The sequence below is a fragment of the Pelobates fuscus genome, chromosome 6, assembly GCF_036172605.1.
Source record: "Pelobates fuscus isolate aPelFus1 chromosome 6, aPelFus1.pri, whole genome shotgun sequence".
Lineage (NCBI taxonomy): Eukaryota > Metazoa > Chordata > Amphibia > Anura > Pelobatidae > Pelobates > Pelobates fuscus.
The window spans coordinates 256,805,133-256,824,425 of NC_086322.1; the positions used below are offsets into that span (position 1 = coordinate 256,805,133).

Here is a 19,293-nt window from a genome sequence, read left to right on the forward strand (position 1 = left end):
GGTCACTGATATAATTAATGTAAATTTGCTCAAATTGTAAGCTCACTCCCTGCTTTCAAACAGTACAGGAAGTTTCACTGGGTGATAGCCTTCTTAAAGTCAGGGAGGAAAGAGGAGTGAATTTACTGTACCTTACATTGTTAGTATTATATTTGCAGTCCAGAGATTGATTGTCGATTGCTATAGCGGTTTTAAGGACCTTTTATTTCAGAAATGTTTGATTTAACTGTATTTACTGTATGTAGTCATTCTGTTCAAAAGCAGCCATTCTTTTTACATTATGTTGACATTTTTAGTTAACTGCACTAGGGATCGACCGATATTGATTTTGTTGTTTGTTTTAGAGCCAAAACTGATAATCTGTGAACTTTCAGGCCGATAACTTACCGATATTCTATACATTTACCATTTTGAAAAATTATTTCTACATTAGTTTTTTGCTGTTGATCCAAAAGAAGGCAAAAAACAAACAAACAAAAAAACACAACAAATAAAAACTTTTGAAGCACTTCCAATTTTGCAACAAACTAGGAAAACAATTCCCTCTTGACCCCAGAATGGCAGTCAGATTAATCCTTGGATCAAGAAGCAAATACCTTACAGTTGAAAAATTATCTAATTAAATACTATGTTTTTGCAAGTATGCATCTAGTTTAGGGATCGACCGATATTGATTTTTTAGAGCCGATACCGATACCGATATTCTGTGAACTTTCAGGCCGATAGCCGATATAATTTGCCGATATTCTGTACATTTACCATTTTGGAAAATAAACTATTTCTAAAGGTAAATGCACAAAATATACATGCCACATGTAGTGGATGCAGTGTGTTTAGACAGGGGAGCTTTGTGTGTTTGTGTAGTGTGTGTAGTGGATGCAGTGTGTATTTGTGTGTGTGTATATAATGAATGCAGAGTGTTTGTGTAGTAAATGCAGTGAGTGTTTGTGTAGTGTGTGCGTGTATATATTTAGTGAATGCAGAATGCATTAATTATACAAACACACAGTGTGTATGTATGTATAGTGAATGCAGTGTGTTTGTGTAGGTATGCAATTTGTGTAAAATGGGGGACATTTTTAATTTTAAATTTTGAAAAAATATATTTTATGATTTTATTTATTTTTTAGTCCCCTCCCTGCTTCTTACTTGGCCTGGGAGGGGGAATATGGCATTCCCTGGTGGTCCTGTGGCATGGACTGTGCAGTGCAGCAGGCTCTTACTTACCTTCCCAGCAGCTCCCTTCAGCTCCCCTGTCTAAATCTCGCGTTCAGTGTGCCGCGTGGAGTGTTGCCATTGTAACCGGTGGCAACGCTGTGATGGCCGCGGGACTCGCAAGATTTACACAGGGGAGCTGCTGGGAAGGTAAGTAAGGGCTTGCTGTGGGCCCTCCAGGACCGCTGGGCTTGTAATGGGCCTGACGTTCCTGGTATGTATTATCGGCAATATCGGTATCTCTGTAGGCCGATACCGATATTGCCGAAAATACCAAATAACAGCCGATGATATCGGCCAGACCGATAATCGGTCGATCCCAAAACTGCACTACTAGTAATGCCTCCAGGATACTTACAAATACGTATAGGCAAAGTGTTTGACAATGTTGTTTATATATTTTTGTCATAGCTACAATATGTGAGAAAATTGGCATTTTCTACATTTCAGACACTGTGTGAAATATTGTAAGATGGAAAAACACGGTGTATACTGTTTAAAAACATTTCATTTCCCAAGGATGAACAAATAAGTGTAAAATAAAAATGGTGTGAATTTGCATATTTTTATTTTTTTTACATCTGGCTGCAAAGCAATTCATATGCAAAATTACCGTTATATATTTCAATATATCCCTTGCTTCAAATAACCTGTTATGCTAAGATTTTTTTCAATCAAAAAAGTGAAGGGGTTAAACGTGGTATATGTTCTATGCACTGTTTCTATTGGCAGAGCCATTGTAAGGTCAAACATCATTGTTCAGTCAGTTGAGAATTTTTACAGCATGCTCACCCTTCATTGTCCTCTTATAGGGCCTGTTCTTCGATGATTCTTATGGCTTTTATCCTGGGCAAGTTCTCATCGGCCCATCCAAAGTGTTTTCAAATGTTCAGTGGCTCTCAGGGGTCAAGCCAGTTCTCAGTGCCAAGAGCAAATTCCGTGTGGGTGTTGAAGAGGTAATTATACTTTAAGCTTTTCATCTAGATTGGTAGCCAAATGTATATTGCGATCAATTCATTCAATTAATATAAATACAATTCTGGCAAAAGAAACGTGTAACCAGGGCTTTCATAAACTGACTTGATCATTGTTGGTGGTTGAGGTAGCAGTTTAATTTATTATTATTATTTATTAAGCACCAACAAGTTCCGTAGCGCTGTACAATGGGTGGACTAACAGACACGTATTTGTAACCAGGAAAGTTTGACGAACCGGAACAGAGGGATTGAGGGCCCTGTTCAATGAGCTTACATGCTAGAGGGAGTGGGGTATAGTGATACAGAAGGTTAGGGTAGCGTAGAAAAGTAGGTTGCTAGGATAGTATTCATTGAGGGCTTAGTGTTTTGTTTTGATGACCGTTTCAGGAGAGGACAATTACATGAGCAATTAACTAGAAGTTCAGTTATTCTGAAATAGTCTTGTGTTTTTTTTATTTTTTGGGGGGGTTTTGTGTTTATTTATTTTTTCTCATTTTGGTTGCTATCTTTCCCATCTCTTTTCCTCTCTCTTCAGGTGCAAGTAACAGAACTTAGAGTGACTTGGATTACAAAAAGCTTTTGTCTTGGAGGTACAGATTCTATGGACCCACCATCCTCAGTAATAACTCAGGAGAATGTATCTAAGTGAGTTGTGCAACCCTTTCATAGTTTCATAGTTCCATAGCTGAAAAGAGACTTGCGTCCATCAAGTTCAGCCTTCCTCACATATGTTTTTGCTGTTGATCCAAAAGAAGGCAAAAAAAAGTCTGAAGCGCTTCCAATTTTGCAACAAACTAGGAAAGAATCCTTCTTGACCCCAAAATGGCAGTCTGATATCTCCTTGGATCAAGCAGCTATTACCCCACTAATTAGAAATTATATCCTTGTATGTTTTTGGAAGTATTTATGGAATTCCTGTTTAAACATCTGTATGGATTCTGATAAAACCACCTCTTCAGGCAGAGAATTCCACATCCTTATTGCTCTTACTGTAAAAAAAACCCTTTCCTTTGCCTGTTTTTGAATAGATTTCCAGATAATGGTTTGTACTGGCCCCTAATATATTTGTATAATGTTATCATATCCTCTCTCAGGCGCCGTTTTTCCAAACGAAAGAGATTTAAATTTTTTAACCTTTCTTAATAACTAAAATGATCCATTCCTTTTATCAATTTTGTAGCCTGTCTCTGAACTTTTTCTAGTGCCATGATATCCTTCTTTAGAACAGGTGCCCAAAATTGCACAGCATATTCAAGGTGTGGTCTTACCAGCGATTTATAAAGAGGCAAAATTATATTTTCATCCCGAGAATTTATGCCCCTATTTATACATGACAAAACCTTACTGGCCTTAGCAACTGCAGACTGACATTGCATATTGTTGCCTAATTTGTTGTCTATAACAATTCCCAAATCCTTCTCGTGTGTTGTTATCCCTAATTCACCACCATTTAGGGTGTAAGTTGCTTGTGCATTCTTGACCCCGAAGTGCATAACTTTGCATTTCTCTACATTCAATTTCATCTGCCATTTTAGTGCCCAGTCCCCCAATCTATCTAAATCCCCCTGCAGCAAAGCAGTATCCTGCTCACATTTTATTACTTTACAAAGTTTTGTGTCATCTGCAAACACATGGCTTTCAATGCCTATTGCAAGATCATTTATAAATATGTTAAATAGAAGTGGTCCCAAAACAGAACCCTGAGGGACACCCCTTACCACTTTTATCCAGCCTGAAAATTTACCATTTATGACAACTCTCTGTACTCTATCCTTAAGCCAATGTTCTACCCAAGAACAAGAATATTCATCTAGACCAATTTCTTTTAGTTTGAAGACTAACCTATTGTGAGGAACTGTATCAAATGCCTTGGCAAAATCCAAGTAGATCACTTCCACTGCAACACAGAAACAACAAAGCAAAAATTCACAAACTGAATATAATGCTGGCTGGAGATAAAGACGTAGACACCAAAGCATTCAGTGGTATGGAACAATGTAACCAGAGGGAGACCACTAAATATCTGAAGTAACAGAAAGTATCAACACAAAAATAAACTAACTCCAAATAATAATAAATACCGAACTAGCCTTATAAGGCTACTCCCATGCCTAAGTAAGTGAGGCGATAAAGTTACTAAACACCTAATTCTGCAATATACATAAAGGTTTTTTTAGTTCTGGCATAGGGTGTTAGTAAATCTCCCCATAGTACTTAAGCACCCGAAAAAGTGCCAAAGGGAGAAAGGTCACTGTCTAAAGGGTTGCCAATCTTTGGATTTATTAGATTCCGTACAGATGTTTCAACAGCAACTAGATTAGGGATCGACCGATTATCGGTTTTACCGATATAATCGGCCGATATTCGGTATTTTCGGCAATATCGTTATCGGCCAATAGGGATACCGATATTGCCGATAATACCTCCCAGGACCGCCAGGCTCATTACAAGCCCGGCGGTCCTGGGGGGGCGGGCAGCAAGCATTTACTCACCTCCCTGCAACTCCTCCAGGTCCCCAGTGTAAATCTCGCGAGATTTACACTGGGGAGCTGGAGGAGCTGCTGGGAGGTGAGTAAACGCTTGCTGCCCACCCCACCCCCCCTCCCCTCGCTAAACTAATGCCACTGGACCACCAGGGATTAACATATCCCCCCTCCCTGGCAAGGCAACAAGCAGGGAGGGGGGACAACAAAAAAGAAATAATAATTAAATATATATATATATAAAAAAATAATAATATAAAATTAAAAATAAAAAATTATTACAAAATGCCCCCTCACACACACACTATTATACACATACACATACACTACACAAACACACTGTGTATATAATTCAGTGTGTTTGTATAGTGTGTGTGTATATATAATGCAGTGTGTTTGTATAGTGTGTGTGTATATAATGCACACTACACAAACACACTGTATTATATACACACTATACAAACACACTGCATTATATACACACACACTATATAAACACTACACAAACACACTGCATTCCATAAACATTACACAAACACACTGCATTATATACACAGTGTGTTTGTGTAGTGTATTTATATAATGCAGTGTGTTTATATAATTCAGTGTGTTTGTGTCGTGTGTTTATATAATGCACACTACACACACACTCTGCATTATATACACACACTATACAAACACACACACTCTGCATTATATAAACACACTACATTCACTATATACACACACTCTGCATTCCTTATATGCACACACTACACAAACACACACACTTTGCATTTAGTATATACAGCGTTCACTTTACACACACTGCATTCACTTTACGCACACTACCCACACACTACACAGACACGCTGCTTTCATTATATACACACTAGACAAATACACACTGCATCCACTACACAAACACACACTGCATCCACTACACAAACACACACTGCATCCGCTAAACACACACTGCATCCGCTAAACACACACTGCATCCGCTAAACACACACTGCATCCGCTAAACACACACTGCATCCGCTAAACACACACTGCATCCGCTAAACACACACTGCATCCGCTAAACACACACTGCATCCGCTAAACACACACTGCATCCGCTAAACACACACTGCATCCGCTAAACACACACTGCATCCGCTAAACACACACTGCATCCGCTAAACACACACTGCATCCGCTAAACACACACTGCATCCGCTACACACACACACTGCATCCGCTACACACACACACTGCATCCGCTACACACACACACTGCATCCGCTACACACACACACTGCATCCGCTACACACACACACTGCATCCGCTACACACACACACTGCATCCGCTACACACACACTGCATCCGCTATACACACATACACAGCTCCCCTGTCTAAACACACTGCATCCACTACACGTGGCATGTATATTTTGTGCATTTACCTTTAGAAATAGTTTATTTTCCAAAATGGTAAATGTACAGAATATCGGCAAATTATATCGGCTATCGGCCTGAAAGTTCACAGAATATCGGTATCGGTATCGGCTCTAAAAAATCAATATCGGTCGATCCCTAAACTAGATGCATACTTGCAAAAACATAGTATTTAATTAGATAATTTTTCAACTGTAAGGTATTTGCTTCTTGATCCAAGGATTAATCTGACTGCCATTCTGGGGTCAAGAGGGAATTGTTTTCCTAGTTTGTTGCAAAATTGGAAGTGCTTCAAAAGTTTTTATTTGTTGTGTTTTTTTGTTTGTTTGTTTTTTGCCTTCTTTTGGATCAACAGCAAAAAACTAATGTTAGGAAGGCTGAACTTGATGGACACATGTCTCTTTTCAGCCTATGTAACCATGTAAGTACACTGATCTAAACTATAGTTAGTATTTGTGTTATTTGCATTCATGTGTTACTAACCTTACAAATGTCATTGAAATTCCAGTTCCATTATTGGTTAATTTGATATTATGCAGATAAAATAGAATACTGAAATAAGCAATGAAGTGTTTTTGTTTTTGTTTTGTTTTTTTTTACAAATATAGCCTGGTTTTCTAGGGTAGCAATACAAACGTAAAACAGTGTGCAATGCGTAAAAATTCAAATGGAGGGGGATCAATTTTAATCCACCAAACAACATTCAGTACATTGCAACATTACTTTGAAATGTTTGGATCTATATGCCCATAATTACTGCATACCTCCCAACATTGCAAAAACACAGCCTTGGATGCGCACGTTGTGATTCTAGAAGGTGGTGAGATGAGCTGCAAAACATGGATCTTGTTGGATTTTTTCCCCCTGACCTATTCCCAGCTTCATATGTATTAGGGCAGCTGGAAACTTAAAAAAAAAAATAGAGGAACCGCTTTATGCCCCTGAATAAAACATTGAAAATCACCTATCTTTGTGACAGTCAGGTACGCTCCTGATGGTTATTTGTAAGGAGCTTGATGATGTTGCTAAATGTACAGCTTTCTATAAATGGCAAATAATCTGTGTAAAAAAAAGTCTGCATTTTAATATGCAGTTAGTACATTTAGCTCATATTTCTAAAATAATGGTGTTTAAAAGTGTTATTGAAGTCTGCATTAATCTCTGTACCGCTAATGGGTAAATGAGAAGTGTTATTTACACCTCTACCTATTCTCTGATGTTGGAATAGCATAGTGTTTGAAGCTTGTTTGGTATGACCGCGCAGAAAATTGTCCTACTTGGGGATGTGTCCAATCATCAGGCCAATCACATCATATTGGGCAGCAACAGGGGGTGGGTGTTGCAGCACTGTAACAGCCAAATGTCCTTTGAAATGGCAGTGCTGTAGCAAGGGGCAGCAGGTAAGCACCCTGGGAGCTTTTATCTGTTAAAGTAAACCTATCGGAACAGGGTCACTTTAAATAGGTTCAGTGGAACACAGTGTGACTTGTCTTGTTGGGATAAATTAAACTGATAAACCACAGAAAAGTAAGACCATTTTGAAGGTAATTAAGTGTGTGTGTGTATATAATTGTGTTTTTGTTTTTTTTCCCCAGGGTTAAGAGACTGGGCTCATTTGACCACACTCAAAGGCCATTAGGAGAAAGGTGTCTGTATATCTTCCCAACCAAAGTGGAGCCAACAAAAATTCTTTGTGAGAGCCTTGAGAAGAACTGTCTATTGGGGGAAGTAAATGTCTCCAGAAAGGTAATGGCTAAGGCTTTCTCTTTTGCAACCAATGGTAGAGGGATATCCTATAGATCTGTCATGCTACAATGTCTTTTTTTATATATTTTTTCCTGTGGGGGTAATGACCATAGCATATGCTAGTTGGCATGGTTCTAATGTATCAGCCATCCTCTAGTTGTTGGCAGTTATAGAGCAACCTAAGTCAGTAGTAAGTTACAGTTAATAATGGCAATCAACTGACAATATAAATGTTAACATACCATTCGTATCGTGGGCTTATAATCTAGAACACAAAATGTGTACAAAATGAACATTTCAAATCTGTGATGCAGTCACAAATGTGTCATTGTTATAATGTAAACAGGTTTTCTAGATAATGATTATTGTAGTGCCCATACCCAATAGTCTATCATTACATTATACCTAAACACTACACCTCAAACCTCATGGAGTACCGATATCCACATATTGATGAAATTGTCGACTCCCTGGTTCTCCAAATGGTAGTTCCCAGCTATTGCAGAACTAAAATTTCCTAGTTGCCCTTACGGCTTTAACACTGCCAGAGCTTCATGGTGGTATTTCTAGTTATCCAAAAATTGGGGAACTACCTTTTGGGCACCCCCTTCTTTAATACCAGAATTCTGAACTGTTGGTGATTCTTTATAACGATATTACAACCATTTTATTATTTAGACTATTTTATTGTATGTGTTTTTTTTATGTTTTCATTATACAACCTTTCACAATTTTCTTTCCTAGCAGGTGGACAAGTTGAGAGAAAAGCAGATTGTAAAGATAATCTCATGCACTCAGGAGCCTTCCAGCCAATCTGAGCTTCTGAAAAGAAACTCTGCGACACTTCCAGTGTTGCAATTATACTTAAAAGGTGCAGAGGGAGGGGAAGCTTCCAGTGAGCAGGTTGAAGAAGTTCCAGAGTTGCCCAATTCTGAAGAGTGTTCTGGAAAAGATCTACCACTGGGTACCTTCCGAGAGGTATTCCACGATTTCCAGGTGCACTCTACGGAGTTGGACGTAGATGATGATGCTAATGGAGATACTGATGACACTAGCTCCGTGACTTCCTCAGCAAGCTCAACAACCTCGTCCCAAAGTGGCAGTGGTACAGGGCGTAAGAAAAGTATTCCACTGTCTATACGAAACCTTAAGAGGAAGCATAAGAAGAAGAAAAAAAGCAAAGTCTACAAAGCATTCAAACCAGGAGACAGGTTAGAAATGTTGTTAGAAAATGTAGTTAAGTTATAATTTGTGTGTAAACCACTGCATTGTAAACTCATGAGGACTTTTTCATGTGTAAAATATTCAGATATGTGTGGATAGTCTGCATCAACATTTTGGTTTACACATTGTGAGTTCTTTAACCCCTTAAGGACACATGACATGTCTGACACGTCATGATTCCATTTTATTCCAGAAGTTTGGTCCTTAAGGGGTTAAAGGAACCCTCTCTAAGATAAGAAATTCAAATTTATTTCCAACAGAGTTACTTTAAACTGTTTTATGTAGGGCCCCTCTTGTAACCATAAACCAAAAACTTGTTATCCTTCACTACGGTTGCTTCCCGATCTCTGGCTGAGATCATAACTGATGATCTGGTCCAATCCAATGCTTCTCCACAGAGAAGCATTCAGGGTTCTACTGCTTATGTGAGCGTCGATCCTGCAAATATTGCTGGACTGTAATAGGGAGTCTGGCTGCATGAACAGGCTCTCTATCTATCATTACGCTAAGGGGTTCTGGTGTTTTTCTATGAGAAGATATGATAGATGATATATTCTAAATGGGCTGCACAGATTGGTGTAAATGTTAAGTTAAAAGGACGCGCCAATACCAAACAAACCTATAATTCATACATAGGTTGTTGTGCAAGTAGATAATCAATGTTACTGCAAACCGATACCCAGAATTACAGTGACTTTGAGAGAAACATACTGCAGCTACAATTCCTCTTCCTTGCCCTTCATTCATAGCTTACTGTTATGGAGCTGCGAGCATGTATATTGATGTGCAAACTACTTTGAATGGAGCCAGCAGTAAGCTAATAGCATCCATGGTACTGCTGCTTTCAGCTTAGACAAGAGTTTCATTTCTCATATAAGCTCCCTCACATTTTCCTAGCATGTATGTATATTATTGATGTATAATATATTTACAAAGGTTAGGGGGGAGCTAGGTCCTGAAGTGTAGGTTTGTTTAATTTATTAACTATAGTATACAATTATTAGGCCAGGAATATTTACTTTTGCTAGTTTAAGTATTAAAGGAGGAGGAAAACACAGTTTTGTGAAAATTCTTATAATAGAGAATCGCAAGAATTTGTTAGTTGCAATGTCAAAGTCACTGAAATGTGAACATGTGAGGTCTACGATTAGAGATGAATGATATTACAAGTCTTTCAAAGATATGAATTGAGCATTTTAAAGAGGAGGTTTGCGTTCACCTCCTAAGGCACTCCACAGATGCCAGCCATTTGGAGGGGGGTGGGGGGGAAGTAATCGCAAGAGATGGACGATTTGATAAGTTGTCTTGGAAAGAAGGCAGAGGCAGCGTTGTGTAGTAACTGGTAACAAAGACGGAATTGTAGAGATTTTGAGGAGCTTTGTTATGTCGGGGTAAAATGTGTAAAAGTATTCCTCAGAAATCCAGCAAAGGGCTATGTAAAATGGAGCAGTAGGAAGCAATTGTTGGTGAAGAAGTTTGTGTTGGAAGGTTTTGATTTTGAATTATAAACACGTGTACCCCACGCTACAGGAATGTCGTAACATTTAGAAGTATATTTTTAACATGGTTTCTGCTGGTGTTTAGAATCAATATCTCCCCGCTTTTTTTGTTGTTGTTTTTGTGTGTTGAGGGGATCATTTTATTCAGATTTTATTTTTTTTGTTAAAAAAAAAACAAATCTAAAACTCTCCTTAATTACATAACATTGTTCACTGGGCAGCCACTTCCTCCATCGTTGTAATTTTTTTAAAATAAAAAAAGTCCTGCGCTCACTCCCATCACTCCTGGGCGGCAGCAACGACCACAGTACACATCAGCTCCAATACATATGGTAAAAACCAAAGAAAAAAAAGTTACCTGCGCTCTCTCCTTAATCCCTATGTATATTTAAACAAATGGAGGTCATTTAGTTACTCCAATGGCCACTGGAGGGAATGCCAACGTCGGGCAGACTTCCCCTAAACGGGTCCTACTGTGACCCTTCACATTGCTTCCTTGAGCTTCTGGCAAAGATATCTCTAATGAGACAGAGAGGGGTATTTTTATATTTAACCCTTAATAGGGAACACATGGGATGGGCGGCAGCAGTGTAACAAAGCTGTGTGATACAAAAAGTGAATACAAATACAAAAAGATGAGTCCTGCGCTCACTCCCATCACACCTCTCCCCCCGCCTCTTTACTAGAGTCTGACTGCGAGACAGAACACACAATGACCCAGAGGCGTAAAACTAACGTACCCATCTGCCATCAGTCCAGCTCTCACTAACCGAGCGGCACAAGCCACAACTGGACTGAAGGAATAAGCAATGCAAATGGTTCCTTATATTTCTTAAACTCTGTTTACAACTGTTCTTAGTTTCTAGAGCTCCCGGCTACTCGAATAGCGAACGCCCTCGCACAGCCAAGCGGCTTGCGACTATCTGTAATGGGCGCTTACATGCCACACTCTCTCAGCCTGCGTTTGCTCGGTAAAATATGCCTAAAGTTCCTACTCTATATATCCACAAAAACCCCAGTTCATTGGCACACCCGCTCTCCATTACGGCTCTAGAGAATGTACCCAAGTGCAAAATCAGCCCAGTGCTCTAAAAAGCCAAAACCCTCCTTCGTACACCACAATTTTAGCCATGCGTTAATCTCAAATCTTCTGCTGCCTTTCTACTGTAGCACGTCACAGGTAATATCTCTGAAAATGCTACCTTGGAGATCTGTTTTATTCCTTATTCCCTTAACTCACTCTTTAGGACACCCCATTTTCCTCTGACCTTTTCATCGGGAACCAATATGGACCATGACCGCTGGATCATGGTCCACAACTTATACAAGGTTATATGCTAAAGTGAAAAGTCAAAGTAAATTTCAAATTTATTATAGTAGCCAAACTGGCTACTATAATTTGTATAATCTGTTGTCCGGAATTAAGCTGGTCAGACAATTAATTTATGTATGTACATTTAGCAATAGGTTTAATAATTATGATCCTGAAGAAAGTCCCTATTTAGGACTGAAACGTTGATCCTGATTTTAAGCACTTTGGATTAAAAGTTATTTTTTATTAAACGATCGTGAGTGCAGCTGTCTACATACAGAAATTAGATGTTAGTGCACCTGGCCACTTTATTCATGTACAGCCTCAGGCCAATGAGCTGGCGCTGCATAGTTAATCACAAGAGAGCTAACAAACACCATGCAGGAGCTTCCATCTCCCAATGCAGGCAGGGACCATGTGCCAGCAAACAGTATCCTTAGGCATGCCTTTTAGGTCTATGGAAACACCAAGCACATTGCGTGCTGGATGCAGTGATATGCATAGGCCTAAAATGCATATATTACAAGCCTAAGGCCACGATGGCTCTGGTCCTTCTCATTGTGTTATGACCCAATTATCCCTTATTGAACCAATGTACATATAGTTCTTTAAGATTTTTTTTGTTTGTTTGACATATTCATCATTCCTTAACAGGGTGGCTGTAGAAGTAATTACCACCGTAACTACAGCGGACGTTATGTGGCAGGATGGCAGTTTGGAGACAAATATCCGGTCCAATGACCTACTGCCTATTCAACACTTGGATAACAATGAGTTTTGCCCTGGAGACTTTGTGGTTGATAAAAGAGGTTAGTAGTCACTGGGATAACCTAAACTGTTATAAGCTCTTGTTTTCTGGTTCAGTTGGCAATGCAACATTGTAAGTGACCATACACGTTCGGCAGCAAATACATTTATTTATTGAACTGGGATTTATTCTATTTTTTTTATTTTTTTTCTCAAAGGAATTGCCAAATGTTGGCTATAAAGTAATCTGAATTTATACATATCTATGTATATTTCTGTTCTTTTTTTGAGAGCTAGACACAATTGGTCTTATTTAAGCATGTCTTTTCCTTCCCATTTATAGCACATGCTTCTCAGGATCCCAGTGTATATGGAGTGGTCCAGTCTGGAGATCACACAGGACGTACTTGTGTCGTAAAATGGGTCAAACAGAATCCTGACGAGAATGATGTAGAGGTGGTTTGATCCCTTTGTTCAGTCCTTCCTGTCTTTTTGTACCATTCAGTTTAGTATCTGCTGTCATTTTAGCTTTGCATGTTTCTATTCCAAATATGCATACTGTAGAAAAAATCTGTATTCCTGACTCTATAGTGTTAAAAACACCATCTGGGCCCCCCCTTGCCCTCCCTAAATATAGTAAAATCTTACTCCATTCCAGTCTCCTGCTGCTGGCCCTGCCCTGATCTGCCTGCTTGGGTGACCTCGTCAGAAGTGCGGAACAGTTTTTTTTTTTTTTTTGTTTTTTTTCTATTCCAGCATGACTGTCCCAGTGCAAAAAGCAAAGTCTATGACATGGTTGGTTGAGTTTGGTGTGGAAGGCCCACATAGAGCCATGACTTCTACCCCATTAAACATCTTTAGGATGAACTGGAATGGAGACTGCTAGCCAAACCTTCTGTTTCAACATCAGTGCCTGACCTCAAAATGTTCTTGATGAATGTGCAAAATGTCCCACTGAAACACTCCAAAATCTTGTGGAAAACTTTCTCTGAAGAGTTGAAGCTATTATAGCCACAAAGAAGGGACCTACTGCATATTAATATCTGCTATTTGGAATGCAATGTTGTAAATGTCCCTGTTGGTGTAATGTTCCAGGTGTAACAATACTATTGTCCATATAGTGTAGTTTTCATTAGCCTGTATTAGTTGCTACCTTGTTCTTGGACGTTAAAGAAGGCTTACATACTGTACCCAAAAAGTGTTTGTTTATTAGGAGAATGCAATTGAAATTACGTCCTTAGCCTAATTTTAAAAGAGATTTACCTAATACTAGGTCCTTGACAGGGCTGGTATGTGGATTTTTTTATTTTTTATCTTCGCTAGAATATTACTTGTAGTGCCTTTAGGTGTGATGTGTTTGTGGTAACTCTTAGATTTCAACTTCTTCAGGTTGTTGGGGAAGAAGAGGATGTGAGTGTATATGATATTGCTGACCACCCAGACTTCCGCTTTCGATCAACAGACATTGTGATATTTATTGGATACTCTGAGCTATCTGCCCTTCAAGATGTCAGCAAGGTGAGACCTTTCTTTTTTTCCTTTTTTCTTTTTTCTTTTTTTTTTTATAGAGGTTGTGATGATGTGCTCAGGCTTATTTGTTGTTCAGCTCATCTTTTGGGGATGGATCTTTTGAAGATTAAAGACATGGTGGAATTTGATAGACCCTTTATGGACAGATGTAAACTATCCAACCATACTCTAGGTGACTAAAATATTTTCATGAAACTACAAAATAATAATTTTCTTTGCTTAATCAACACTTGCATCGCCAGGCAGATGCAGGTGTGGATTACGCAAAGAAAACTGCTTATTTTGTAAAGTAGTGACGGCAGAAATTTTGTTAGATCTTCAGTTGTAGAATTTAAATCACATGCTGCTCAACCATCCATAGACAAGTCCTTTTCTATTAATGTGGATCATCTGCCGATTACTACAAGAATCAATTCACTCAACCCTTATGTCTTGCAGCCCTCTATTGGACAGGTTGCTAAAGTGGACGTCAGCAGCAAAGTAGAAGTAATCTGGCCAGATAATACACGGTCAATTGTTCTTCCACAGGTAATGATATACGGCTTGTCTTGTGAATCCAGTTCAACCACTAAACTAGGTCATGTGGTTTGCAATTTTATGTTGTCAACGTTTTCTGGAGAGATTATAATCCACCACGAGACCCAAGTTCTTCACGATCCCACAATTGCACTTTTTTCCTCAAACACATACGTTACTGTTCTGCAATTTTTGATATTACATGTTTTGCATGTTTTTAGAATCCTTTGTTTTAATCTTTATTTTGATCAGATTTTCTGCTCCTCCTCTGACAGCATGTCATTTCCCCCTTTGCTTTCTTCCTGCTTCCTATATTTCAGCCAGACTGTCCACCAATGGCCATGCTCTAGTGATTCTCTGAGAATCAGTAATAATACGCCTTACTGGGTGTGCCTGAACAACACATGCCCATAATGCCTGCCCAAGCCTCCTCGGAGTCCTCAGCATTCAGACACTAGAACTTACAAACCACAACTCACACAAGCGTTTCCTCACCACATTAGATATCATATCCTGTCATATGTTTATTATATATAAATATAAAGAGACAAAATACCTGTAGAGCTTTGTGTTGTGTGTGTGTGTGTGTGTCTCTCTCTCAAATTGCCTATGTCTGTCTGTCTACCTTTTTCTTTCTAGGGAGGTTTATTAACAGGGACTAGCAGGTGAGGGATTAACACTGGGTGGTGAGGTTGGCTGACCGGGACTGGCAGGGGAGGGATTAACACTGGGTAGTGAGGTTGGATGACAGAAACAGGAGAACTACACAGAATTGACACAGATAAATTGATCACAGGTATTTTGAGCTTATTCGCTTTAATTTAAGCTTAACTTGTTTAGCTGCCTGTAGTGTCTCTTTAATAGCAGTCCTTACTGATGGGGAAACAAAACAGGGCAGGCAAGGGTTAGGAAGTTAGAACAAAAATCTGTGTATAGCTTTGTACTAGATAGAAAAGTTAATAAAAGCTATGTTAATAATGTGAATAACTTGTACTTTTTTATTTTTAAGGAGCACTCTAAGCATTAAAATCACTACAGCCTGCTGTAGTGGTTATGGTGCCAAGAGTCTGCTAATACCCACTGTAAGTAAACCATTTGCAGTCGTATTGACAGTTTACCTGTGGTCTGCCATGTACCTCTGGAAGCTCCCTGCATTGATCTAAGCTCAGTAGTGCATGGCTTGGCATAATGGTCCTAATGGAAGCTCCTTGCTTATGGCTTCAGAAGAGGTTGATTGTGCCTGGCAGACCCCAGGTAAGTTGTCAGCCTGCTTGTAAATGTCTTCGCTATTCTCCCTGAAAGGGCACCAGGGCACTCCTGGCACCATAACCACTACAGCGAACTGTAGATGTGGTTCTTGGATTGTTCCTTTTAAGTTTCCATGCTTATCTATATGTATGATCTCCCTCCCCTATAAGTCTGTCAGCTTGTCTTGGTGGTATGCAGACTGTATGTTGTCGCATTTATTATACAGTAAATAAGGGTTGATGGCTGACTAGCAGATTTCTTCAATCTCGATGGGCTTTTGAATAGTCTGTGCCCCACTCTCTCGTTTGTCAGTGGTAATGGCCACCAATATATAAATATGCATTTAAAGACCTTGCCATAAGTGAAGCATGCTTCTCTCTACCTATTTGCTCTACATTTCTATCACTTTCTTTTGCCTTTTGGCATAATCCCATCTTCCCTTGTTCGTCTTTTCCAACCTTCTTATTTGCTTGTCTACATTCCAATACCCCGCTTAGCTGGATTGTAGTTTGGCCTAACAAGGCTACTGCCGAGGTTCTACTGCATGGTCCACTGGCAAGCCTTTAGATTCGTTCTGTCTAGTTTTCTAAATTGAGATTGGCTACAGTGATGGTAAATGTTCATGCATTTTTGCAGATTCCAGTCTGAAAAAGCAATCTTGATCCACTTAAGTGCTCATAATGTTTTTGGTTTTGCTTCCAGCACCTGTACAATGTGGAGTCTGAATTAGAGGAATCTTACTATGATTCTGTAGACAGCAGCTCTAGTGGTGCCTCTTCTGATGAGTGGGAGGATGATAGTGATAGCTGGGAGACGGACAATGGGTTGACAGAGGATGAATATAGTCGAACACTAACAGATGAGGCAACTGAAACCCCAAGCCAGAGCCTAGCTGCAGAGGCAGCACCAGACACTAAAGAAGAAGAACCAGAGCAGAGCTCTGCATCAGCTGTAGCCACTGCCCTCCGTATACGTGAGCTGACTGTAAAAATGAACGAGAAAGAAGTCATTATCAAAAGCTTTAAGGAGCTGAAGGAGGCTATGAAAATCTTGGAGAGCCTAAAGAATATGACAGTGGAGCAGCTTTTGTCTGGATCCCCAACGTCTCCTACTGCTGAACCAGAAAAGTTCACCCGAGAGAAGAAGTTCCTGGATGACATCAAGAAACTGCAGGATAATCTCAAGAAGACCCTGGACAATGTTGCCATTGTAGAAGAAGAGAAGATGGAGATGGCAGCTGAGGGAGATAAAGAAGATAAAGCCGAGGCACAGACACCTGTTCGGTCGGAGTGGCCAAGTGATACACCTGTACTGTGCCAGCAGAGTGGTGGGAAGCCAGGAGTCATTTTCACCAGTGCCAAGGGAGAGGTGTTTTCTGTGTTAGACTCTGCACCAGGTGAGCATGCGATTGGGGGGGGAACAATGTAATGGTTCAAGTAGCACATAGGACAAATAACCTGAACAGGCACTGTCACGTCAGATTTTAGCACAACTAAATAGCCTAGTAAAATTATATAGATCGCAAGAACCATGTTGTAAAAAAAATATATACTTGATGCTAGGTTCAACGAGGGTGTGAAACGCCCATTAAAAAACAACAAACAAAAAAAACTCATTTTGTGTGTGTGTGTGTGTGTGTGTACGTAGAAGTAAACTGTCAATAAAAAGAAAAAGGAAAAAAAAAGTGTGCCTTATCCTGCAAGGACTGCGCCTTGTCAGAGTGGTTATCAGTTACATACAGCTTATACTAGGAGGAATGGTGTATGTCCTATGAGGCTGTTACCAGTGTGCTGTTTAAATAGAATGATTGATTCCATCTTTCATGCAAACCAACACTAGCTTGCCTTATGTCTGCCTGGTATACTGTACTAAGGAATAAACAAAGTGTCACACACATGCAATCTGCTATTGTATTTATAATATATAGGCATAATTGGATTAGATCTCATGATTCTCTCCAAACCACCACCAGTACCAGTTGGCCATCTTCCATTTACTTTTTCTAATATCCTGCTACATGAAAATGTTGTAATTAGAAGTTTGTTATAAAATAATTAACTGTAGGGGAACTATAAATTTCCATGATTTCTAATATTCTATTTACGGATTCATATATTTAACTCTTAAGTTTCCCAACTGACACATTTATTTTTTTTTTTATGTTAAGGAGAACTATAACCATAAAAAACAAAACAAAAAAAACTGTATTCCGAAATCTTTATTGTTGGTGTCCTGTGCATTTAGTTTAAGGTTCCTCACCCCAAATTCAATAATATAAAAAAGGGGGGGGTTTACTTTACTATTTTACTTAAAATTCAGCATAGAAACATAAAATGTGACGACAGATAAGAACCATTCGGCCCATCTAGTCTGCCCAATTTTCTAAATACTTTCATTAGTCTCTGGCCTTATCTTATAGTTAGGATAGCCTTATGCATATCCCACGCATGCTTAAACTCCTTTACTGTTTTAACATCCTACCACTTCAGCTGGAAGGCTATTCCATGCATCCACTACCCTCTCAGTAAAGTAATACTTCCTGATATTATTTTTAAACCTTTTCCCCTCTAATTTAAGACTATGTCCTCTTGTGGTAGTTTTTCTTCTTTTAAATATAGTCTCCTCCTTTACTGTGTTGATTCCCTTTATGTATTTAAATGTTTCTATCAGATCCCCCCGGTCTCTCCTCCAAGCTATACATGTTAAGATCCTTTAACCTTTCCTTGTAAGTTTTATCCTAAACCAGTTTAGTAGCCCTTCTCTGAACTCTCTCTAAAGTATCAGTATCCTTCTGAAGATAGGGTCTCCAGTACTGCGTACAGTACTCCAAGTGAGGTCTCACCAGTGTTCTGTACAATGGCATGAGCACTTCCCTCTTTCTACTCCTAATACCTCTCCCTATACAACCAAACATTCTACTAGCATTTCCTGCTGCTCTATTACATTATCTGCCTACCTTCAAGTCATCAGAAATAATTACCTCTAAATCAATTTCCTCAGATGTTGAGGATAGGACTCTATCAAATATTCAATACTCTGCTGTTGGGGTCCAGATCCTGCAGGCAATCAATAGGCACCCTGTAACATCACACAAACTCTTCTCTTTTCATTTCCAATGCTTCTCATAGAGGAGCATTGAGTTTGAAAAGCACCTAGTGCTGTGCTCCTCCAGCGAAATGGAGGTTAGCTATAAGAACATAGTTTGGTTCTATTCTCACAGTACAACCACCACTAGTGGCTGTCAAAAAGGCATGTTAAACCCTGTAATGTAAGCATTGCCATATCTACTAAATGGTAATATTATACATTGAAGGGTTAACACTAAATGACTTAATCTCAATATGGTGGAGTAGTCATCGGAGTGCTTCTTGT

At 39.3% G+C, this 19,293-nt stretch overlaps 1 protein-coding gene across 3 annotated transcripts in view; it reads left to right on the forward strand.

Moving 5' to 3' along the window:
* UBE2O (ubiquitin conjugating enzyme E2 O) overlaps window positions 1-19,293 on the forward strand; it is a 95,384-nt gene that overhangs the window by 64,960 nt on the left and 11,131 nt on the right. For 2 of the 3 annotated variants that reach the window (XM_063458996.1, XM_063458993.1), the window contains 9 exons: window positions 2,028-2,171; window positions 2,728-2,837; window positions 7,695-7,845; window positions 8,590-9,056; window positions 12,535-12,689; window positions 12,971-13,083; window positions 14,017-14,145; window positions 14,596-14,685; window positions 16,624-17,317. In XM_063458996.1, the coding sequence (XP_063315066.1) occupies window positions 2,028-2,171; window positions 2,728-2,837; window positions 7,695-7,845; window positions 8,590-9,056; window positions 12,535-12,689; window positions 12,971-13,083; window positions 14,017-14,145; window positions 14,596-14,685; window positions 16,624-17,317 (2,053 nt within the window). The remainder of the gene's footprint in view (window positions 1-2,027; window positions 2,172-2,727; window positions 2,838-7,694; window positions 7,846-8,589; window positions 9,057-12,534; window positions 12,690-12,970; window positions 13,084-14,016; window positions 14,146-14,595; window positions 14,686-16,623; window positions 17,318-19,293) is intronic. The other variant, XM_063458995.1, reaches the window with a different exon arrangement.